This window comes from Cololabis saira, chromosome 7 (assembly GCF_033807715.1).
Source record: "Cololabis saira isolate AMF1-May2022 chromosome 7, fColSai1.1, whole genome shotgun sequence".
Taxonomy (NCBI): Eukaryota; Metazoa; Chordata; class Actinopteri; order Beloniformes; family Belonidae; genus Cololabis; species Cololabis saira.
The window spans coordinates 19050413-19076349 of NC_084593.1; the positions used below are offsets into that span (position 1 = coordinate 19050413).

General features: G+C 37.9%; 1 protein-coding gene across 2 annotated transcripts in view; it reads left to right on the forward strand.

Annotated features, from left to right (window-relative positions):
* Window positions 1–3368: 3368 nt before the first annotated feature.
* LOC133446816 (solute carrier family 4 member 11-like) overlaps window positions 3369–25937 on the forward strand; it is a 40934-nt gene continuing 18365 nt past the window's right edge. The window contains exons 1-4 of one of the 2 annotated variants that reach the window (XM_061724926.1): window positions 3369–3533; window positions 19657–19707; window positions 24967–25038; window positions 25319–25362. In XM_061724926.1, the coding sequence (XP_061580910.1) occupies window positions 3446–3533; window positions 19657–19707; window positions 24967–25038; window positions 25319–25362 (255 nt within the window). In that variant the 5' untranslated portion in view covers window positions 3369–3445. Of the gene's footprint in view, window positions 3534–10767; window positions 10907–19656; window positions 19708–24966; window positions 25039–25318; window positions 25363–25937 lie in introns of those variants that run through there. The other variant, XM_061724927.1, reaches the window with a different exon arrangement.

Here is a 25937-nt window from a genome sequence, read left to right on the forward strand (position 1 = left end):
AGGGGCTGAGGTCTGGGAAATGCCTGGGTGGGACTACTGGGCCTATCTCTTTACCTACAAAGAAAAAAAAAAAAAAGGTCAGCCACTGCCAGCCCATTACAGACCGGCCCACCGGGAAAACTCCCAGGACTCCCTATGGGCAATCCACCTCCGGGTGGAGGACAGGTATCCCTATACCAGGTGACGTATGTGGCTGCCTTGTTGTATTCACTACAGGGGATGAACTGGATTGTGATTTGTTAAGCAGCTCACCCAAAGTGAGTTAGCAAGTTGTAGTAGAATAGTTGAAATATCAGTTTGAATGCATAGTTGCAATGTTTCATCGTTAAAACTCTGCATCTAAAAAAAAAAATATGCATGAATAACCGTATGCTTTTCCTGGAACAGTCAGATACAGATTAACTATTTTAGGCACCTGGTTTAGTGCGCTGGCCGCTTGAGGCCATAGTGGATCATATCTGAGTGCCGTAGAGCACTGACACAGAGAGACGTCAACTGTGTCATTGCTTTCCACCACGCAAACAGAAATTGTTAGTGAGCTCTAATCTATTTCCACATCCGAACTGTATTTGTTCCGATTGACAATGGGGCCCAGAGATACCAAAATATCAAAGTGGGTGTTCCCATCTTTGCTATGAACATTTTTAAACCAAAATCCATCAAGAAATCAGGGACTTGAATACATGCTAAGATGACAACGATATTATAAAAACCAAAGTTTGTTTTGGACCTCGCAATCACAGCAACAAGACAGAGACTCAGTCTTTATGTATCACTGCAAGTTAAATAAGTTGCATCGCACTTACGAGCTCAAAGTAATTTATGACAGTTTTGAAACTGTCAGGAAGTATTACAGGTGCTTGATCCTTTGAATGCCTCATGACATGTAGCTGTCTTTTTTATCTTCTTTTGTTTTGACTCCCTGAGTTAAGTCAGAGATATACTCTACTGTATAGAGTATCTTTGGTTAAGTGTATGAAAACCAAAACAAACTTTTAGGTTAAGGGTTGAAAGGAAGTACACTTGTTTTTCCACATTAGGGGAGGCTACTGTATGAAAAAAATGCATGACACGCATTTCATACCCACTTGAATTTATTGTTCTCATACAAACCTTTTAGTTGTATTTTATACATATATTTCATTTGCTTTATGTTCCTTTTTTTGGTGTCTTGTAAGCCCACTCGGGCTGGGCACTTCATGTGCATGACACGTCAATAAAAAGATCAATCAATCAAAAAAAAAAAAAAATGATATATAAATCACATTTTGTCAAAGCTTTTTAAGAAATACACAGTCAGACTCAAGTGGCTGCCAAGTAGGCTACTGGAAGGAAGGAAGGAAGGAAGGAAGGAAGGAAGGAAGGAAGGAAGGAAGGAAGGAAGGAAGGAAGGAAGGAAGGAAGGAAGGAAGGAAGGAAGGAAGGAAGGAAGGAAGGAAGGAAGGAAGGAAGGAAGGAAGGAAGGAAGGAAGGAAGGAAGGAAGGAAGGAAGGAAGGAATATCCAACAAGAGTTATTCTGCATACTACCATCTGGCACCATTGCAGCCCATTTAAACTAAATATGGGCAAATGGGTAGAACAAGAACTCCTTACAGCCAGTTGGAGTACACCCACTTTAGCTTTGAGTGTTAAGTTAGATATTTTTGTTTAGGTAGCTTAGTATGCTAACGAGTAAGTTAACTCATGTTGCCTTGCATTCAGTCTGATCAAATCTTTCTTCTAGGGTCGGAGGTCACAAAGCCGCGAGCGGACGGCCTATGAGTCTATCAAGTCTTCTGGCTTAGGTGACTCAGTAACAGCTGCCTGTTGTTGAGTGCATCTTGTGACCTGTTGAATAGTCAACTTGGAATGGACATAAACTCATCTTAGATGAAGCTCACTCAAGTAGAGAATCAGCTGCGACAAGCCAACTAGATGCAATTGAGGTAGCGTCCTTTTGTTAGCCCCGGACAGATTAAAAGCCTTCCACCTGGTGTGGAGATGGCTGCTTCAAGAATCTCTAGCCAATCGGCAACTATTTAACCTCTGGATTGAGACTCGTGCAGAACTAAGATTCGGTGCTGTTCCTGGACTGACTGCTTTGCCACTCGGCTGATGGAGCTGGGAGCAAAGCTAACTTTGACATGCAGTGAGCGTATCCCCACCCGCTTCTGCGACCTACTGTAATGCTTTGTCCATTGTTTTATGAAGTCTATGGCTCTATCCCCGATCCCTTCCAGGCCAGCCGTATTGCATTAGTGTTCAACAGAACAAGCCATTTTAACTTTAAAATAAAAGTGTCTGTGCTCTGTTCTGTCTTCATTCACAGCTCAGAATTTTAGTCAGGACAAGGCTGAGAAACTAAAGTGATGACAGCTAGTCATTAGCCATAACCAGCCATCAGTTAAAAGACCACGGCCCACAAAAAAGCATAAATTTTATCTGATGATAAGGTACGATAAAAAATTCATAAAAGTTAAAATGTTGGAGTATTAGCTTTTGATTTCAAAATGAGACGAGGTCTAGACGCATAATGTTACAATATTGGTGACAAATTTGGCAGTTGGTACTGTTGGTTCCAGCACAGTGGATGAACTCCATTTCTTTTTTAACATTCTGGATTGAGTAAAAAAAACAAAACAGATGTAGCCCTTTGATCGTTTTGATAAGAATATAGCCCACATTTGTTCTTCTAACACCACTCTTGTATGTCACTCTGTGCTCATCATCTGAAATTCATAGCAATTTCCATCTTTTCAACAGTCTACCATCATCCAGTCATCTCAATTGGAAAGTTTATTTTAAGTCTACTCTTTCCCTACAAACACCTTCTTTTAAACCCCCAAATATGGTTATGTGGAGCAATTAAAACAATTAGATTATACTTTTCTGCTTAATTTCACTACAGTTTCTGTGGCAACGTGTGATGCAACGGTGTCCTGTATATAATTTACAGCATTTAAATTGTGTTTGTGTATTAACTTTGTTCTCTTGACGAAAGCGATTAATCTGAGAAAAACCTAGTTTGTGAAAGTCTACCATGACAGTATTATTTACAAATATTTGAGAGCTTTTGAAAAAAGCTGTTTTAGGTGCTGACTGATACTGTATGTTGGTGCAGCCATGGAAATGCATTTGTTGTTCACCATAACAGGAAATTTAAAATATCCGACACTGCAAGAATGTGCTAAAAATAGTTTACTTATATACGCCCCCTTTTCTTTATCAGCTTCACCCAAAAGCCTACTTTCAACTTTCTCAATACTCTTTGCAATAAATACATCTACTCTGTGATTGGCAGAGAGGACATTAACATGTTATTCATTGGCAGTGACCCCTTTCCCCTCTACTGTGGACCGGTCTGCAAGTCCACTCATGTTGGAGCTTTAAAACAAGAAACACCCTGTCCCCTTTTATCTCTGTTTTAAACATTTCCTTTTCATATCCAAGAAATTGTGAGATTGTATGCTAAACCACAAAGATACCAGCTTAATGAAGGATAGAAAGGAGGCAGAGGAGATGTCAGGAGTCACGGTGAATCATTTTGCTGAAGGTAAGGGTTTGCAAGTATCTTACATGCAGGAAATGGAGGAATTTTTACTGCTTGCTCTTTGCTTTGTTGGAATGCAGCATAACAGGAAAGGTTTGTCTAGTTTTTGCATCGATAATTAACAAAAGGTGACTAAATTATTTCTTGTCTGTTATTTTGAAGTAATGGCTTAGTGATACAAATAATATTCAAACCCACTATTATATTATAAAATCTGACCAATGTGTGACGCTGCTCCTGAATTCAACAGTCCGCATGTACTGTACTCACAGGCAATATATTTTTGTATGTTTGGAAACAGTTGATACTAGTTGGTGGTAGATGTGCTTACTTTCAGAAAGACTTAAAGGATTAGCAGAAGATAAATACCAACACATTTGAACAATTCTGGCATTATGCAAATCATAACTGTACTACAACTATATTATGAACAGCACATGCTTGACTTGTTTTTACCTGCCATTGTTTATGTAGTAATTGCTCGGGGGTCATGTTCCGGGTCTCTGGAAAGCGCCTAGAGACAACTTGTATTGTAACAGACGCTCTATAAATAAAATTGAATGGGATTGACGTTACTGGCTTCTTTAATACGTACCACTCATATATAAAAAAATAGTGTATCCTGAAACTCTTAAATCTTTAAAATCGCATCCATAAATGAAGAAAAACAGACGTTGATGACTTGGCAGTGCTATTTGTGAGCTCTGTGTGATAGAAAGCCTTCTGGTAGGTAGTTAGCTCAGAAGGAGCAGTTGAACATTGACTGGCTTCACATGGTACAGTGTGTATGTGTGTCCATATTTAATGTTTGACTGCCATGATGATTACTGTAAGCTCTGGCATTCACCCTGTTACACATTCATAGCTTCCAGATGGTCAAATATTGTCAACAAATTCATTCAGTGGCAAAAATATGTCATCGAGTAGTGAATTAAGAAACACTGTTGATAACAATGTTCCCCCCTTTTTTTAATTTCCAGAATATTTTAGTAAAATAATAAGCAGAGTTTCTGTTGTAATATATATATATATATATATATATATATATATATATATATATATATATATATATATATATATAAAAATAAAATGTGAAATACTGTGTGATTTTTGTAAATTTCTCATGCTGCCACTCAGGTGTTCATTTATGTTTGGCCCAGTTCAGAAGTTTGTTGAATGATTTACGCTAGAGCCAAGCTCACTGTGTACTTGCAATGAACCTGAACAGTGAATCCTCAACAGCTTATGTCTTGTTTTTTTATAGAATTTGAAATTCAGACATTTTAATCAGCACTGAGAAAGCTGCATACATTTAAAAGACAGTGTCTTTTAAGACGTAGTTTTCTTGTATAAAGGGACTGTTGTGTTGGGTGGGAACAAAACAATTCTAGCACTGGCATGGCAGCACCTGTGTCCAACTGGAATCAGCAGTCTGACCAGCACTTATCCAGCTGGATCCTCTTGTGAATTATTGCTTGTGGTGTTCTCTCAGATGTAATTCCCTTTGGATAAAAGTGTCTGCAAAATGACAGTAGTAATAGTAATAACAATCTTGAAATGAATACACCCCCCTAAGGCTCTATATTCAGATTAGTACTTTTTCATTATAAAATGACGGCAGCGCAGAGACTGTTACATGGAAATACAACGACGAGTGTTTTCCTTGTCATGATGTGCTGATGTACAGCTACAATCTGCATTTAAACATGAAACTTCTCTTCTTGTCTACAACAAAGGTTTTTTCTAATAAACTATTCACGCATGGAGATCTTTTTGGACACAAAAGTGAAACAGCAGCAAATAAGGATTAAGTCGTAACATTATAAAGCAATTGGCCTAAACATATATAGCAACCATGAAAATAATATCCATCCATCCATCTATCCATCCATCGGCTACTACTTATCAGAGTTTGGACAACAGCCAAGATAGTAAAGCCCAGTCCTTCCTCTTCCCAGCCACCTCCTCTAGCCTTTCTGTGGGAAAACTGAGATATTCCTAAACCAGCTGGTCTGTGTGTGTATGTCTGTGTGTGTATGTGTGTGCGTGGTTGTGTGTGTGCGTGTGTGTGTGTGTGTGTGTGTGTGTGTGTGTGTGTGTGTGTGTGTGTGTGTGTGTGTGTGTGTGTGTGTGTGTGTGTGTGTGTGTGTGTGTGTGTGTGTGTGTGTGTGTGTGCATAATCCTGCCAGTGTGTCCCTGCTCTGCCCCAGGATCTCCTGGTGGTGGTTGGACATGCACACCTCCCCAGTGAGGTGTCCAGGAGGCATCCTAACATCGTAACATCCTAACCAGATGTGAACCTCCTGAACTGGCTGCTAGACGTTGAGATTAGCAACTCTACACTGAGTCTCTCCTGGACAGTAGATCTCCTGACACCATCTCTAAGAGAGAGTCCATCCACCCTGTGGAGGAACTTTCAGAAACAAACTGGACCAACAGGAAAACCCTATGAATGAAGAACACACAAGCCCCCCCACCTAAGGTGAACAGTTTAACCAAAATTTGAAGTGTAAACTACATTACAGTGCGGCTCAAATCAATAACACTCCCAAGGAAGATGAGTTATCGTCGTACAGCATTGACAGTTCAGCTGGCCTCTTTCAGCAGTAAATTAAACTGAGCTGTGATTGGATCTCGAGACTTTGGACGGTTGCTGCTCGTGTTTTGGCCGGTTCCGTGCCGGTTTCGTGTCTGTTTTGTTTTTCTGTTTTTTTTTTTGCAGATTTCCAGTGCTCGACATGTGCCTCCATGTGTGTTCTCACGTACATACAAACTGGGTTTGTATGTGTATATATATGTATGTGTATGTGTATGTATGCGTATACATACTTTATGTATATATATTAATGAGATAAATATAGTAACAATGCACATATATATGCCTTAGGTTCTTACCAGCATGGTATTAACCAAATATGTGTGCAGACAAGGTAGAAGAAAAAAAAAATTAAACTGAGCAGTAGTTTAGAAGAACTATCACTAAGTGGCTAAAACAAAGCTGCCTCAGAATACTCTGCTGCCATCTTGTGGTGGACTGCAGAACTCGCCTTCCTCCCAGTAGTTACTAACCTGTATGTCGCCACACAAGTTACAGTTGGTCTGCAGCGAAATTATTTAACCAGGGTGTTGTATTTTAACAATATCAGCTAATCAAGTGTCCAGTCCTCTTACCCTTCCCTTCAACCCGTTATTAACAAAATTGTACAAGAGTTACCACTTAGAGAACTGAAATAACAGGTTCAGTGTGAACAATTACATGCTTCAGTTAGGAATGAGATGGAAAGACTGCACAAGAAAAACGTTTGAAACTAAATGAAGGAACTGTTTTTCATTATAACACTCTTTACATGCTTAAAGTCACTTACCAGACTCCTGCAGAGGTCATGTTTTTGATTTATGTCATCATTACACTCTAGCAACCAAATCCAGTATTCTCAGAGGATACATGAGGACCCAAGTGTGTTTTGTTTTTTTGTTTGTTTGTTTTTCGCTCAGGGATTTTGCCATTTGTCTGTTCTGCTTCCTCATGATCTAAAAGTGTTTTACCGCCATGTTGTCTTTTTACTTTCTGGTTCGTGCTTAAATTTTGTTCTTGTGAAAGCCCTTAACTACAATTCTTAGTTTTCAAATCAATGATGTGGAAAAAAGTGCATCTTTGAAAGCATTTTACAAGCGTTTTTACATTTTTTGATAAATTGAGTTGTTTTCAAAAGGATGTTCAGGGATACGAAGGATTGATGAGTCAATTATTAGCCGCAAGGAAAAGCAAATATGTTGAAGTGAAAAATGTTTTAGAGAAAGCCATCAGTAGTTTTGCACTTTTAAGCACCTCCTTGAAGGCTTTATTTCTAACCATAAACAACTACTTCCACCTTTTTATGTAAAGTCTGTGGTAATAACTACAGAGTGCCTGGATCTGTTTAAAAGTAGTCCCAGCGTACCATTATTAAATGAGACATTTAATAAGCTGTTACATTTTCTGGTTCTTGAGTCACGATCTAGGGTTTCTGTAGGTTTTGGTTTCCACCTGTCTGCTGCTCTATAACCTCTGTTCCGTGTTTTTGTTTTACTCTTGTGATGTCAGCGGTTATGTTTTCTTGATTCATTTCTTTTTCAAGGATTTTTTTTTATTTTGTCCTGTTGCCCTCCTTGACTGTCTCATCTTTCTTTAAAGTATATATGTCCTCTCTATAACTCTGTTCGCCAACCTCACCTCCTGTTCTCCCTGCTATGCTACACTGAGCTCCTCAATTTTTTGTATGAATTCTTCTTTTTTTTCCCTCTGGATGTCCTGTGGAGGAAGCCCTTTTGGTTTAAAGTGATTAAAACCTTTGAAACCAATTGTACCAGAACTTTTTTATTTATTAGGGCCCAAGCACTGACCAATAGGCCCTATTGTATCTGTAGGAATTTTTATCGTTTTTCTTCTGACGAAATTAGGGCCTTTTTTCTCCCCTAAACGTGGGGCAAAAAGTCACCAAATTTTGCAGGCGAAAAATTTGATATTTAATGGTTTGCATTAATGGGTGTGGCAAAATGGCTGAACAGCGCCCCCTAGAAAACTTAGTGCCTCAAGCCCCACAATACGGTTTGATTTACATGCATGAAAATCACTACACACCTGTATCATGTCGCAACTTAAAGAAAAGTCTCGTGGCGCCATGGCCGAAACCGAACAGGAAGTCGGCCATTTTGAATTGATCGTGTAATTTTGGCGCAATTTATGCCATTTCTTCGGCCGTTAATGCAGCCCGAACCGTAACATGCACCCAGGTGTGTTATACATCAAAATGTGCGTCTCCATCCTGCAACGACGCGCATTACTTTTCTCAGTCAAAAGCGTTACCGTGGCGACGATAGACGCCAAAAAGTGCGCCCCCCCTTAATCTGAATAGTCCATATTTGATAGATCCTACTTTCTGCCATAACTTTTGAATGGTTTGACATAAAGACTCGTGGGTGGTGTCATCGGACATGGTTTTCAGTCCTTGACCATAATTGGTGCAAATTAGCCCGGCCCCTTCTTCTGATTGGTGAATATTAGATAGTTCCTATTTTCTGCCATAACTTTTGAATGGTTTGACATAAAGAGTCATGGGTGGTGTCATTGGACTTAGTTTTGAGTCCTTGACTTTTATTGGTGAAAATTGCACGCGCAAGGGCCCGTTCATCGCTGCTTGCAGCTTTAATTTATTTTTTACACCTTTTAAACAATGAAAAACCCAACTCCACGGTGACATCTACTGGCCATTTCTAAAAATAAGACATTTAGTCACAACAAGCCAGAAAAAATATACCAAATTCTGAACCAGGCCTGGGTAATATCAAGCTTCCAGTTTAGATGATCATATACCTGTATTGAAAAAAACTAAGTATAAAATAATTCACCTTGTCACAAACAATAACTAGGGTTGTAAGTGAGGTGTTTTTGTTGTTGTTTGTCATGTATGATGTGACATTTGCGAATAGAATCAATTACAGCCACATATATATATACACATATACACGCATACACACGCGCTGCACCCATTGAATTTAAACCTCTCCTCTGATTATAGCCGCCACTCGCTATCACTGACCCAAACACTGTTATATAAACAATTCACTACATAATTTTTCTAAATAGTTATTCATTCATATATTACTCCTATTTATTGCTATCCACTTGTTCCTCTTTTACCTAAATAAATCATAGTTGGTTATCTATTACTCTATTACATGCCTCTCTTTTCTGTCGAGAGAAGACAAAGTCTGCAAATAAAATCATTGAAGTGATGATGTGTATCTGAGTTTTAAGCATTCTGGGGTTCTGTATGTGGACTGAGGGGATGCATAGCTCACGTGCAAGTTTGTGCATCACAAAACCTCTTGAAACAGGGCTGAAACACAAAAGCCACAGCCATGTGAAATGGGTGTTGTGAGCCAGGCTTTAGAACAAACGTTTTAAATGTTTTAATTTCAAGGAGTGTAGTTTTTCCAAAGATGCCTGACATAGAGTTACCTTCATAAAAATCCATAAACCATTTTAAACACACTTATTGTTCAAGGCCAGTTACAGATCCCCATCAAACAGTTGTAAAACATTACACCTGTCTTGTTAAGATTAAACAAAATTAAATTTACATCAGATGTAAACGAGACACAATTATAGGATTAATTGTTATCTATGGAGGTAGATTTGTGTCTTAATTATTCATTAAAAAAAGATTGCTTCAATCAAAAAAAAAAATGATTTCAATGAAAGAAAAGTGTTTGAATGCAATTTTTTGGGTCTCAAATATTTTTTTGCATTCAAACACTGTCTTTGATTGAAAAAGTTTTTTTTTATTGAAGTGATTTTTTTCCATTGAAAATATTTTTTTCTTTTTGAAGAAACTTCTTTTTTGATTAAATGATAAAGACACAAATGTCCTACCTATTAGCCTATATGGCCCAAACACAAAAAACACCATTTCAATCAAAAAAGGTGCTTCAACCTAAAAAAAACTTCACTTCTATCAAAGAAAACATTTCCAATCAAAGAAAAACAGTGTTCAAATGCATTTTTTGAGTCTCAAATATTTTTTTGCATTCAAACACTTTTTTTCTTTGATTGAAATCTTTTTTTTTTGATTGAAGTGAATTTTTTTTAAATTGAAAATATATTTTTTGATTGAAGCAGTCTTTTTTTTTGAATAATTAAGACACAAATCTACCAACATATCTATCAAGGGGAAATGTTTGGTTTTTCAATGTTGAAACTTTTGTAGAAATATAAAAAGTGGCAGTTCATCAAATGACCACAAGGGGCTGACTCCGTCGATTTCCATTTAACTACATTTAATCACAAAAACAATTGAAACCAAAATCCCCATCAAGACATTAAATGTAAAAAAGTATACCCAGGAAAAGTTGTATTTTAGGTGAAAAAAGTTTATGTAAGGTATCACAATTTAACAGGTGTAATGAGCCGAGGAGAAGGTGCACTCCCGATATAGCAGCAATGTTTGGTAGTTGCTCAGCTCAGGTTCCTGTTCATGGACACAGAGACCCAGCAGGAACTAAAGGCTGATTTATGGCTCCGCGTTACACTAACGCAGAGCCTATGGCGTAGTAGGGTCTGCGTTTATTAACGCGGAACCATAAATCAGCCTTAACACCCTTCCCTGCCCTCCCCCTCCTCTCCCAGACCCATGTGCTCCTGAAGGAGGTGCAGGGAGCTGATTTTACCTCAGTGTGTCAAAAGTGTTTGGGTGTCTGTATGATAGGATCTCTAGTGAGTGGAGGGGACAGGGGGGGAAAGAAAAAGATGATGGGCTGAACTTTTGGAAAGCATCTTACCTTGACAGTCTGAAGAAACATGGAAACCAAAAAAGTCCTCCATTTTGTACCATCGGGTAAGTTTTCCAGGGCTGTCATCATGGGGTGAGCGGGGTGTTTGTTGGCACAAGCTGAGCCAACTGTGTCACACATGAGGGACCCTTTTCCAGTGGGCAACTCTTACTGCATATGCTGACAGTGTTTCAGAGGAATCATTCAATGACCAAAGGATGTTGTCACATATAAAAGTAAAGTTATCTTAACTTTTTTTTAAAAATTGTATTTAATTTATTTTGCTTAGATGCTGAGGATTTACAGGAAAAGTGAGATGCCTTTATTGCCAGGAGAGTTGGACAGTCTGAACCAAGGCATATGGCTTTACAATATAGCAATAAATGGTGCACTTGTCGTTTTTTTTTATGGCAGGTTTTAATGACAGACTTATTCTAAATGTTTAGGTGCTCTCCTTAGGAACCACAACAGGAAATGCTCAGCAAAAGCGTTAAAAAACAGATAAAGTAGTTTGCCATACATTAAAGGCTTCAGGATCTCCAACAAAAAGTGTTGAAACTTTTCTTTGTTGCTCACCTTGCAGAACGTCTTAATAGTCTTGGATTCTGTCTTATAGGTCAAAGTTTTGTAATATTTCACTGTGTCAGGACATTTTAAAAACTAAACTTAATTGAAAATGGCCATGAAGGAGTTAAAAAGTCCTCCTTTTTTTCCCCAGGTCAAGGATTAAGAAGATTATCTGGCAGAAAATATTTTAATCTTACAAATTCCAACTCTTGTTTAAATTGGTCTGTAGTTGACAGTTACTACATTTAACATATAAATAAAATTGGACTAACATATTTGTATTGACTCCGGATTTTATAATGATCAGGTTCATTTACACTGTAAGTCAGAATCACAAACTCTTTAAAACACGGACATCTGACCAGGATTAGTGCCATACTTATTCAATGTCATCCAAACTTCTCTGATGTTACCTGGAAGAAAACAAAAAGGAATTCAGATATGCTCTTTGTCTGGAAAAGTACATCAGGTGTGACAGTCATTACAAATGGTCCTGTGGTCATATTCAATACCTTTTTATAAACAAACATTAGCTTTTCCTAATCGGCAGCCTTTCAGGTGTTGGAGTGGAATGAGCTGTGGTTCCTCTTTCCTTTTTTATTTACTTTACAACAAAGCAAATGAATATGGGCATGTGGACATTTTGTCCAAAGGTTTACACACCGATAACGGCACAGCTGTGCATCCCCACTACGGACAAATGAAACCTTTATTTGACTTAACGAGATAAAATAGCTGAAGGATTTTCCAGGATATGATGTGAATAATTCTGCATGGCACAAGCTTTTTTTTTTAGGAAGATGAACTGCAATTGTAGCATTTATTTCCAAACATGGTGTCTCTTCCCATAATATGACCTTGCATAGTTCAGCTCAGAGTTTGGAAACAAAGGCAGAGAGAAACAAAGCTGAAAAGACCCAACATGGATTCCTGTATTTCTGTTCTCATGGACACTGTTTTGGTCTAGCTGCAGATAGCAGCAGGCATACCTGAAGCTGCAAACCTTTTATCTTTTCTTTCTTGTCGTTGTGAGTCTAATACAGCATCAAGTAGGCTACTGGTCAAAGGTGTGTGCTTGGAGATCAGATTTAGACAAAAGGCAAAAGTAGGAGGCCTGTAATGAGAACATTGTATTTTAGTTTGGTGATCTTAATCTGCACCACCTCTTAATTGCTTATGTTTTATTTAATGCCCTTATTAATGAGCTGGCACAATTTCCTTACGTCTTCATGAGTTTTCATAATTTGGTCAAATAGACTCAGTCCAACTACTCTGTTTTCAAGTTTGAATGTTGCAGTAACAGTATGTTTACAGTAAGCTCTTGTGTCATCTTCCATTGGTGCAAAAATGCTTTATTTAATGACAAATGGGAACACTGTGTGAACAAGAAACCACTCTTTTTTTTTTTTTTTAAATCATCATTTCAGATATTAATTCTGTAGCAACAACGAGGCCTGTCGGAGCCAGAATGACTATTGTCATAGCACTCAAAAGGGGGGTGTTCTTTGCAAATGAATTTCCTTGGTGGAGGGAACGGGAAAGACCCCCGAACGTGTCACTTCTATCTCCTTTGTTATTTCTCTCACCTGGGGTGCCACCCCAGGATGCAGATAAGACCCCCAATGCTAAACCACCTATTTCCCCCCAATGTCTCCTTTCAACAATGGTTAACCTCTAGTCTACCCGTAACACCAGGGGGTGGCCCTGTGTCTTGCTAAATACAAGGTTACTTTGAATATAAAGAGAAAGCCCACCAGTGTTGGAAATTCTTTGACCTTTTAACAATTTCATGAAATCCTAACACCGGGCTGAAAAGCAGACGGCAGCAGCGGTGGGGGTGCAATTCCTGGTCTTGAATGGTGTAGGGGTGATGAGGGCTGGGGATGATTGGGGCAGGAGGCCAAAGTGTTGACCAGGGAAGGCGGAGCTGTCTGCTGCCATATTACAAGCAGTTGACAGAATCGCCCAAGGGAAAGCCAGTTTGGCAACCTACAATGGATTGCAGTTAGAGCTGGGTATCGATTCAAATGTCAAGAATCGATTCGATTCCGATTCTTAAGATTCAGAATCGATTATCACCATTTGATTGGATCCGATTCGATTCGATATTGATTTGGGTTAGTGTTGCCTGGATTATATGACTGTAAAATAACTATTGAAATAATAATTTCACAATAATTATTGTGAAATAACTAAGAAATAAATAACTCAAATGGGCATTTCAATATCCATTTAAAGTGCAAAAAAAGAAAGAATATGCAACAGCTCAAGCAGTAAACAAATTATTTTAGCTTATCTGATTTATTCTGTCACCAGACACACAGCTTGCCATGAAGCACCCGGCATTTTTCAGGTATTTCATGACAAACCGTGTCCGATAACAGAGAAACCAAACAAGCTATAGCAATATAGATAATATGAACTTCATTGAACTAATATAACATTTAGAAATTTCAGCTGAAATGTCCAGCATTTTCTCTAAAGAAAAGTTAATTTAGTTCAGGAGTTTTCAAAACTACTGGGACTACTGGGATTAAAGTTCACCAGGCAAAAATGTAATGATGAGAAAAAAAATAAATACAAATTTTAATTAAAAAAAAATCGATCTTTAGACATACAAATCGATTTTTAGGAATTAATATGAGAATCGACAGACAGGCCTAATTGCAGTGGTGTTGGTACAAACAGCAGCACAACCAGTTTTATTATTGTTAACATAGTAATTATACTATTTGGCAGTGAAAATGACATGGTCTAAGTGACTAAAGTGATGACCACTCACTATTAACTGCTCTCTCCGAAAAGGCCTTGCCCCTAATTACACATACATTCATGGCTTCATATACTTTTACCTCATAATATATAACAATTCATCTTCCATACAGTGGTCTTAGCTGTGAAAGACCAAAACCATATGTACCATCCATTTAGTTAATTATGCAATAAAATTGAACATTTTAACTTGGTGACCATTTGAGAATGACTCCGTTTTAGACATGTCCACTAGTGGTCATTCAAGGGACTGTACTTCCGCGTTTGTTTCAAAGAAGACATCCAGATATTGTCCACTAAGTACGGCAAAGGCAGGATCATTTGAAACAGAAGTTAGGTGGAGGCTAGGGCTCTTCGATTAATCGATTTTAAATCGTAATCGCGATTATGTAATTAGAACGATGTTAAAACGTGAAAATCGTAAAATCGATTTTTCACTTTTTTTTTTTTTTTTTACCTTGTCTGCACACATATTAATGATTGATACCATATTAATGATTGATGGAAATACCTCTCAATACCTGCGACAAGTGCCCCATTGGAGAGGCTCTGTAGTGTAGGAGGGGGCGTTGTAACATGCCACCGGGCATCCCTCAAGCCAGATGCGGTAGACCGGCTCGTGTTCCTTGCAAAAAACTTGCAAATGTGAATAGCAAATGTAATGACTGACATTACACACCTCTACCTCCTTCATGGGTTGCATTATTATTTAGCATGCAAAGACCCAGTTTAGTTTAATTAGAAAATGTCTTGTATTATTTAATCGGAAATATAACTTACTGTATGTTTGCAGGTGCTGATTTGCTGATTTTTTTTTTTTTCAGAGATAAAACTTTATATTTTATTATATTTTTTAAAACTTTTTTTCAACTTATTTTACAGAGTTTTGCACTTTATTCATTAATTTTTGGTTTAATAAGAGCAAAGTTTGCACTTAAAGCCCAATGGGGCAAATGTTCAATAAAAAAACAGCATATTTGAAATCATTTCTTTGCCTTTTGTCAATTCACAAAATAATCGTAATCGTAATCGAAAATCGGAATTTGAGAGAAAAAAATCGAGATTTTATTTTTGGGCAAAATCGAACAGCCCTAGTGGAGGCTAGGTAGTTCTACTTGGTAAATTACATACTAATCCCTTGTCAATCTAAATAGTTTTGGTCAGATCTAGGCTATCCCAGACAGAGAAACAGATTGCAATATGTTTTACATCTTCAGACATCCAGAAAAATGCTGGTCATATTACTATTTAGTTGCAATCCTATGGTTATTCACACTCATAGGTGAAGGGTATTTACAGGAACACTGACTTTTATTGACTTGAAAGGTCTTCCTCCTTACAGCCAACTCTGGCCGAAGCTGAAGCTGGCATCCTGCTGTTTGCACACCTCCTCTGATGTGGAGGAGGCCTGGGAATGTTCTGTCTAATCTGCTTTGAGATATAACCTTGCTGAGGAGCCCCTGGAGCCGACGGCCTGAAGCTATGAACAGCTCATCTGTACAGCTTCAGCACGGTCTCGCAGATACACGATCTTGTGTGAAAACATCCAGCACAGCTTGCATCAGATTTTCTTGTAACTGAGAGTGAAGGAATCTCACATCAGATTCACATGTCATCTTTGTTTGCTTTTTTAACATGCCAATAGTTACATCTAGAAATGAATTTTTACCATTTTATAGAATATATTTGTGAGAAATGGTGGTTGAGCAAGTTGAAATGTTAAGAAACACTTGCTGGCCTTTTAATTGAGTTTTCTGTCCACATACAGTAAGTTGTAGTAATGTATCACGGTGCAAAGCGTCTAAACGTAAACAGCGCCATGTTTTTATTATCTAAAACTCGTGTTACAGGGTTGAACTGGAAAGAAGTTCAATGTCAAAAATGTGTGACTTAATTTTGGATATATTTGCTGTAGGCCTACTTGTAGTTTGGCCTTGAAATATTTATTTTAGTAAATAGACAACATTTTTGTCTCAGATATGGTATTAAAGTGCAGGAAAATGGGTACAGGATTTTGTGTAGGAAAAAAAAAACTTTTATTAAGCTTAAATATATTTTGACAAGAATAATGATACAATGATTGTTTGTTTTAGTTTTATTCTAGATTTCTTACAGGCAGAGAGCTCATGATGTCTAAAACCCTAACAAAGGAGTTTTCCCTTCTGCTATTCTTTCCTCAGACATTTTACAACAGCTGTTTTCCACTCTGGCTAGTTTGCGTCTTTATGGCTTTATATTTTTCTTGAACAAGTGAAGTTTCATCACCAAGTCATCATCAAGTTTCATTAAGATCAGTTGATGCACTTGTTCATTAGATAACACTTCACCTCTCCTTTAGTTCCAGTTATTCTTCAGGTTGATATCAATTTTATCTGTCCAAACAATCATGCCCCCCCCTTCTTTTTTTAACTCTCCAGAGTCTAAAATTTCTAGGACCGGCTCTGCCATCAATGTATTGGCTCTGGGGATTTGATAGATTACCGGTACTGTGGATATTAGGAGCATTGATTGAGGCAGAGAGTTGTTTGTTCAATTAAAGAATTACCGTGGCTTAGGGCTGGGCGATATGGACCAAAAGTCATATCTCGATATTTTCTAGCTGAATGGCGATACTCGATATATATCTCGATATTTTTTCTGTGCCATAATTGGGGTTTCCCCCAAAGCATTATAGCATAGCATCTCTGTTAGCTTCATTTTTTTTCTGAGGCAAACCCTTAAAAAAACAGTCATTTTAATACAAAGCCTCGTGCCAAATGTCACACAGGTTCCTTTATTAACAGATATCTGCACAATATCAAAATGTATAAAACAAATGAAATAAAAATAAACTGCCTGCATATATAGAATAAAAATGCTTCTTGAATAAAATAAAACAAATATCCCTTTCCTGCATAACAATTAAATTAAAATACACTGTGCAATTAATACAATGTAGACAGTAACAGGCAGACTTTTCCACTGAGGTTGACAGTTGTGCAAATAACAAAACATTTGTGCAAATCTCAAATAAAACATTCAAGTCAATTTGTCACAAAATAAGCTACATCAAAATAAAAAAAAATAAAAAAAATTTAAATCGATATAAACGATATTGTCTCGTACCATATCGCGTTTGAAAATATATCGATATATATTAAAATCTCGATGTATCGCCCAGCCCTACCATGGCTTCACTTTTATTGTTAAACAGAAGAGTTTGTCTTTCTTTGTGTCAAAAACGTCAATAATTAGAAACAACATTATATTTATTTAGACATTCGACATTCTGATTTGTGGAATAAAGTATTTTCCTTTTTGCTTGTGTCTGTAGATATGACAGCATCAAAAGAGTGCACAAGAGGGGGGTTTCAACAGGGAACTCCTCTAGAACAGTGATTCTGACTCGGCACCTTTTCTTTCAGCATCACTGAGCTATGTGTCCGTGGACTCTTGTCAGTCCGTAGATTCTGTGAGTCTGTGGAGTCAGTCAGGTCTGCAGAATTCATGACCAGTGCAACGAATGCTCAGAATCTGACCGCACAGTAAACATGCTCAGTATATAATAGCACAGAAAGAGCTCTCAAAAGTCTGGCTGTAGACTTTAAGATTAGCAGGATGAATGTGTCAACTCCATCAGTACAGCTCAAACAGACTGATGATAACTGGATGACAGATTTGTGTTGTAATACAGGACAAATGTGAAGTTGTGATCAAATAAAATAATGAAGTAAAGGATTTGTATTTGTTACATTTCCCTGATGTGAGTAGAAGACCGACTAAAGTTCAGTTCCTTAGAATGTGTCAGGACTTGCAAGTTTGGCACACATAACCAGGATGTGCATATCTCTACATTCAGTTGATTTTACATGGCTGTTGCAGCATCATAGTACTGTACATGGTACTGAAAATATGCAACTCCAAATTAGGCAGACTGCCCTTGTCTTGTCATCACGCATGTTTTGCGTGATGTTTTGCCACACAGTTGAAGTGAAATGAAGCAGGGAGATTGTGAAGTACCTGGCTGTGGATTGTGCATGGAGACTGACCTCTACTCTGGACCAGAACCATGTGGCTTCAAAACAATATAGCACCTTTCCCAGACAACTCCGACCCTGACTCCAAACACTCGTGAGGTCACATGGTTCCAGTCTGGAGTGAAGGATAGTGGAGCTCCATTCCATACACATTTTATACTCTTGGTGACATTTCCAGCTTGTTTTCACTTTTTTTCCCAATAATCCATATGCTATAGGAACATGCTCCCTGGTGTTGCACACAAGGAGCTTCAGTTCTTATACAAATGGGGTAGTGCAATACTAATGTTAACAATGCTAACGTTGCTACTAGGGCTGTTCGATTAATCGATTTTAAATCGTAATCGCGATTATGTAATTAGAATGATGTTAAAACGTGAAACTCGTAAAATCGATTTTTCACTTTTTTTTTAAATTTATTTATTTATTTATTTATTTATGTATTTATTTTTTTTAAAACCTTGTCTGCACACATATTAATGATTGATGGAAATACCTCTCAATACCTGTGACAAGTGCCCCATGGGAGAGGCTCTTTAGTGTAGGAGGGGGCGTTGTAACATGCCACCGGTCATGGTAGACCGGCTCGTGTTCCTTGCAAAAAACTTGCAAATGTGAATAGCAAATGTAATGACTGACATTACACACCTCTACCTCCTTCATGGGTTGCATTATTATTAAGCATGCAAAGACCCAGTTTAGTTTAATTAGAAAATGTCTTGTTTTATTTAATTGGAAATATGTTTGCAAGTGCTGATTTGCTGATTTTTTTTTTTTCAGAGATAAAACTTTATATTTTATTATATTTTTTAAAACTTTTTTTCAACTTATTTTACAGAGTTTTGTACTTTATTCATTCATTTTTGGTTTAATAAGAGCAACGTTTGCACTTAAAGCCCAATGGGGCAAATGTTCAATAAAAAAACAGCATATTTGAAATAATTTCTTTGCCTTTTGTCAATTCACAAAATAATCGTAATCGAAAATCGGATTTTGAGAGAAAAAAATCGAGATTTTATTTTTGGGCAAAATCGAACAGCCCTAGTTGCTACTGTCGGAGAGAAACGTATCTTTGTAAGGCATTAAAAATGAAATGCATAAATTAGACGCATGCAGACACATGCAGTACGCTACCCATGCCGTTTTTATGTAGTGATATGTCAATAAAGATTAATGAAGAATTGCACTACTGTATATAGAAAAATAATCAACTCAGATTGAAAGTCAAATTTCTTCCTTGTCTCATATATTTCATATGAGTTAAAGTTTCCTTGATACGGATGACTTTCTTCTTTTCTTTCTGTTTATGTTTCATATGACTGTCTTCGTAGACGAAGTGCTGCTCGGTGACTTTCCAGACAATACAAACATTGATAAAATCTTTATTATCAGAGACTGAACTTGAAATTGAGCACGAAGGTTTGTAAACTTCATATTTACTTTTTTTTTCTCTCCCACAGAGGATCCACCCACAGGGAGGTCTAAGAATGGATATGTTTTTCAAGAGATGGGTATGTAGCTACTCCCATGCACCTCGTATTTATTTGTATGAACTTCATATAATTGATTGAAATCAATATTTTTTACTTTTTTCTTCAACATGCATATTTTGCTATTATATTTTGACAATATATGTTGCCATTTATTTATAAAAATACTATTGCCTCTCAGTGCCCACTGAAAACCCCTTTCAGCACAGACAGGGCCTTCCCTGTGTTCATAGGGTTGATTAATGGATACATAACAATTTAGATGGTCTGAGTTAATAATGGGGTGACGGAATAATCACGGCTCAAAGGTTTGCTTGTGAAGGGTTAATTGTTTAATTTTGAGGCAGTTTATTTTTAGCCTCATAAAAACCGGCAGTTGAAAAGCCATATTTATCTTCTATACAATAAAAGAATTTATGAGAGCCTGCTGTTATAATGCTGCATGTCTGGTCTCAGGGAGGATTTTTATTGGGTCTCTCCAGCGCTCTCACTCTTGCTGCATTCTTGTTAACAGATGGCAAAGTGGTGGGAGGGCAAAATGAATAAAGACACTTAATGTGGCGATCTCACTTCAACCTTTATGAAAAAATCAGTTTCATCTCATTGTAAACAGAAGAAAGCAACAACTGATGATATTTTTACTTCTTTTTCAATTTTTTTTTTTTTGCCTGGCAGTGATACCTCGCTCAGTTTTAACTACATACTAAATATCTGAACATCTCTAAGGTTATGGCGACAGATGTTGCTCTGTCTGAGCATTTTTGTTTTTTCTTTGCGAGTTTTATTAAGGTCAACAGACGCTTCCAGGCAGAGATTATCACAGAACGGAACATGGGTGAAAATACCCGTGAAAGGTTTATTAAGCTCTAGTCCTCCTCACCCTCCTCCACTTACCTTCAGTGAATGGGCTTGTGGATAAATTCAGTGGTATTATTGATGCCATTGCTCCAGCCAAGGTGAAAGTGATAACTGCTAAAAAGAAACCTCCATGGAGAAATGTTGCATGGGTCAGAGCTGAAAAAAGAGAGTGCAGAAAAGCTAAAGGAAGGTGGCGGAAAACTATAGAACAGGTTCATTATGTCATCTTTAAAGAGACACTGAGCTTATACAATACGGAGCTGAGGAAAGCAAGGCAATCATATTTTTCTGACATCATTGCCAAAAACAAGAATAATACACACTTTGTCCACGACTGTTGAGAGGCTAACAAATCAGTGGACCCTGAACTTCTATCCAACTGTGCCTGCAAAGAGTTTACCTCTTGCCTCTGCATGTGTCCACTGAGGAACCGTAATACAATTTTGTCCAAACCCTCATAATAACATGGGGACATCATGCATCACCTTGATACTCTGCCAACAGATTTTTTAAATGTTGGACATTGTATGGGCTCAGATCTTCCAGACATTGTACATATGTCTCTGCTTTCTGGTATCTTTCCTCAGTGACTAAATACACCTGTCATTAAGCTTCCTTTAAAAAAAAAAAAAAAAAAAAAGAATAGTCTAGACCAGGGATTCCCAAAGTGTGGTGCGCGCACCCCCAGGGGTGCGCAAGCTGCCTCTAGGGGGTGCGCGAGATGAAAAATGTAATGGCGGTCTGATATATATTTTTTTTTTTTCACCCAATAAAGATGTGTAAATAAACATTTCCTTTGTAAAATTTTAAATCAAAACCTGTAATTTTAATGAATAAATAAATGCAGGCTATTCAAAATGCACGTCTGTAATAAAACCCATCTGCACTCTTGCAGCCTGCCCTGCATAATTAATGCTGTGGATGTGTCAGACCCGACACTTTTTCGGGGAGTGTAACGTTCAACTGAACTGTAGGCTATTCTGTAGTAACTGGACTCTATCTACCAAATGAATTACGTTTGCTTAGTTTGTTTTGGTTTCATCAATTTGTGCAAATGGAGGAGGAGGAGAGACCTCATCTCATCATGTGCGCGCTTCGGGTTTGCGCGATTCGGGTTTAGGAGCGCACCTTACATGAGAGACGCAGCAACTGTTTGTCTGTTTTGGAGGTGGAAAAGAGAAGAATAGATATTTCCTCACAAAGACTGTTACACTGGATATTTGCGAGTACATTACCCAGGCCTATAAAGCTGGTAGAGGTGATGTGCCCAAATTCAGAGCGCACTCCTCATGCGCTTTGCCACCTCGGTGGCAAAGCTCTATTCTGGGGTGCCAATGACGTGATCTGTAGTTTGCATTATTCGTTTTGCAGAAAATGCAGAAAACGGCCTAATGGTTTTATTATAAAACCATCAGGCCAACCTTAAGCCAAATAGTCGCCTCAGTGGCAAGTTTCTTTCTGCAAGGAGCAGTCAATCACTCGATTATTTCTCTCTCTTCCTCTCTTCTTTTTTTCTACCTCTCCATAAAGTTACCGTCAATCCAAAACACTTGCGCTCCAGCGCGTGCTCGAGGGGGCGCGCATTGGAGCTGCAGCTCATACTAGTGTGTGTGTCGGGGAGGAGAGGTGTGTGTGTGTGTGTGTCGGGTCGGGGAGGAGAGAGGGGGGGCGGGTGAAGGAGCAGAGGGGCGCCTATAATGACGTGCTGCTGTTATTAATCATATACATTACACACAAACGCTGTTAAGAACAGAAAATGCACATTTCAAATCTTTTTCAAACATGAGCAACGAGAGGCTCCTCAGTCTCTCTGAGCGTCGTCGCTCTGACGGCTCTGGTCCTGTTGACGACTGAAAAAAGGCTCCACGGAGCAACTTGTAACAGGCAATGCTATCAGAATACGATGCAAACAGTTAATCTTGGATAAAACATATTTGTCGCAGGAGTCTAAAACTTCAATAATGGACGGGAACTCATGTCCGACCGCCATCCACCTTCCGTTTGATGAGTTGTCTGAAGGCTGATTTATGGTTCCGCGTTACACCGACGCAGAGACTATGGCGACGCACACCGTATGTTGTGCGTCGCCGCGTACTCTACGCCGTAGGCTACGCCGTCGATTTAACGCGGAACCATAATTTAGGTTTAACAGTCCAGCTGCCGCGACACATCGCCTGACGGGGGTTTTACATGCAAAAATAAGATTTTTTATTTTGAATTATTTTGAACATCATGATTACATACTAATAGCCTAGATTTAGAATACAACATGTTAGTAAGACTATACCAAAAAACGAAAAAAAAAAAGCATCAAATTTTTGGGTGGGGGATCGGGGGTGCGTCAACCGGGTTGAGACATAGAAGGGGGTGCGCGGCTAAAAAAGTTTGGGAACCGCTGGTCTAGACCAGTGATTCCCAACCTGTGGGCCGCAGCCCCCTGGTGGTCCGCGGAGGTATTGCAAGTGGGCCGCCAAATCATTTCCAAAAAAGTATGATATTTGTTTTTGGGGTGGGGGATATAATTATATAAAAATATACAGAATAATGTTTTAAATGTTAAAACTCAGTAATGTTTAAAATGATATTAAAAATGTTTAAATATTATTTTCATTATTTTGTTTTGTTTTCCTTCAATTATTAGACAATTGACAAGCAAATGAGCGATAGGAACTTTTGTTGTTATCGGTCGGACCACTTTGCAGCGGAACTGCATTGCACTTGACTTATTTACGTTTGATGCTGATACCTGAAACTGGAGTATAAAGATGGATAGCTGGCTAGCAACAGGGGGAATTAAAAAGTTCGGAGGTGGGCCGCGAACATTTTTGAGACATTAAAGTGGGCCCTGAGTTGGAAAAGGTTGGGAACCACTGGTCTAGACAAATCACTCAGCTATAGGTCTGTATCAAACCGACTCTTTCTAAGTTATATCGGAGAAAAAAAAATGTTTTTCAACAACTGTATAGCCTCCTGAAAGTAAATGACAATTTTGATTACTTCCAGTCAGTTTACCAGCCACACTGCAGCTATATTAAAGGTCATTAATGACATCCACTCTAATACTACACCGGCAACTTTTTAGTCCTGGTATTATTGGATCTCAGAGCGGTGTTTGACTCAGTCAACCAGAACATCTTGATAGACCGGGTGAAGAACTGGGTGGGACTTTCTGGCACAGCACTTATTTGGTTAGAGTCCCATCTAAGACACAGGGATTATTTTGTCTTTAGGTAACTACAAATCTAAGCTAAGAAAAATAACATGTGGAGTTCACCTAGGCTCAGTTCTGGGGCCTCTGTGGTTTAACATGTATATGCTGCCACTCGCTCAAATTATGAAAATAACTAAATGTGTTACCATAACTATGCAGATGACACACAAATCTATATAAACCTCTCATCAGGAGACTGTACGGTAATCCAATTTGAACACAGATAAAATTAAAGAGTGGATGTGCCAGAGTTTTCTTCAGTTAAATGAAGACAAAACAGAAATAATAGTATTTGGAACCAAGGAAGAGGGATTAAAAGTCAGCACTCAGCTTCAATCAGTAAAGCTAAAAACAAATAGCCAAGCCAGAAATCTGGGAGTGGTTTTAGATTCAGATCTGAATTTTAACAGCCATATTAAGTGAAGTCAATCTATTATCACTGAACGAACACCAAGGATTAAAGGACTGATGTCTCAGCAGGACTTAAAAAACTTGGCCACATTTTTATCTTCAGTAGACTGGAATACTGTAACACTGATCTCACAAGTCTCCGTAAAACAATCCATCAAACAACTGCAGTTAGTTCAACACACTGCTGCCCGAGTCTTCACTAAGACCAAGAGAGTGAATCATGTCACTACAGTTCTTAGTTCTTCGCACTGGCATCCTGCCCATCACAAATTATATCCAAAAAATCCTGTTATTGGTTTATAAATCTCTGAATGGTCTGGGGCCGAAATACATCTCCAGCCTCCTGGTCTATTATGGACCAACCAGAACCCTCAGTTCGTCAGGGTCACACCGACTTTCTGTTCCCAGAGTTAGAACCAAACACAATGATGTAGCATTTAGCTTTTATGCTCTTCGCCTGTGGAACAAACTCCCAGAATGCATCAGGACTTTTGAAACTCTCAATTGCTTCAAGTCAAGGTTGAAAACCTTTTTATTTACTGCTGCATTTCAGTAATCTATGAATTACAACCTTTAGTTCTCGCATCTCATTTGTTATAATATTTTTATGGGATGTTTGTCTTTAGTTGTGTTTTAAACTATGACTTTATAATGCATGTTTTAAAATGTTTTATGTAAAGCCCTTTCAATTGTCTTGTGCATAAACTGTACTACAAATAAACTTTTATTGTTTCCTGATTTGTGATTTATAATGTGATTCTTGGTTGTTTTGTGAGTATCCAATAATATTTAATTTGCAGAGCTGAAGGATGAGGAGCAGGAGGATTGTGGGCTGGACTTACCTGCCGATGTTGACCAGATTGGTGTTTCAGGTGCGTCTACATAATGAACTAAAACGTAGATGTGTTAAGACAGGGATGGGACTTGTTTCTTAAGACAGCAATGGCTCCATAATTGTAGAAAACTGGATCAATAAGTCAATGAATATGGCATGCTGTTAAATTGTATCATTGCCTTGAGCATGTACATTTTTAGATGCATTTTAGCATGTATTTGGTTACTGATTCATTGTGTCAAAGTTAAAGATGATGCAGTTTAGTTAGCGATCAAACCTAAAGACATATTTCTTTGTTGTATTTCTTTGTGGAGCAGAACATGATGGACAAGGACTTGGGCTTTTAAACACAACAAGAAAAGTAAGATTTACCGTTACTGTTACATTTAATTTGCTGTCAGAATTATCCCCCCAAAATGTATTCAGTTTTTTTTGTTTTTTGTTTTTTTTTTATTCACTATTCAGAAGAAGAAATGTTTCAAGGGATATACTTTACACTGTCACTTTACACTGTATATTTTATTTAAACCACAGCCACTCTATTGTACATTTTTTCTGACATTCTTATATTTATATATTTGTTTGTACATTTTTTCTTTGCACATTTCTTGTACATATGAGACATGCCCCACTTATCTGTTTATTTTATTTCATTCTTATTTTTTATTATCCTATTTGATACCTTCAACGTTTTGCTGCTGAGTTGTCTTGAAATTGCCCCTCGGGGATAAATAAAGTTTTTCTGAATCTGAATAAGCATGTAACTTGGTGATTAAATGGAATTGAGGCAACTCACTTATAAAACAGATCCTTTTTTTTTAAATGACAGAAGTATTGAAGATTCAATACAATCAAAGGTTTGTGTCCATAAAACATAATTATTTACAATTATGTGGCAGCTGTGTCCAGACGTCCACTCTCTGAAATAACTCAGCA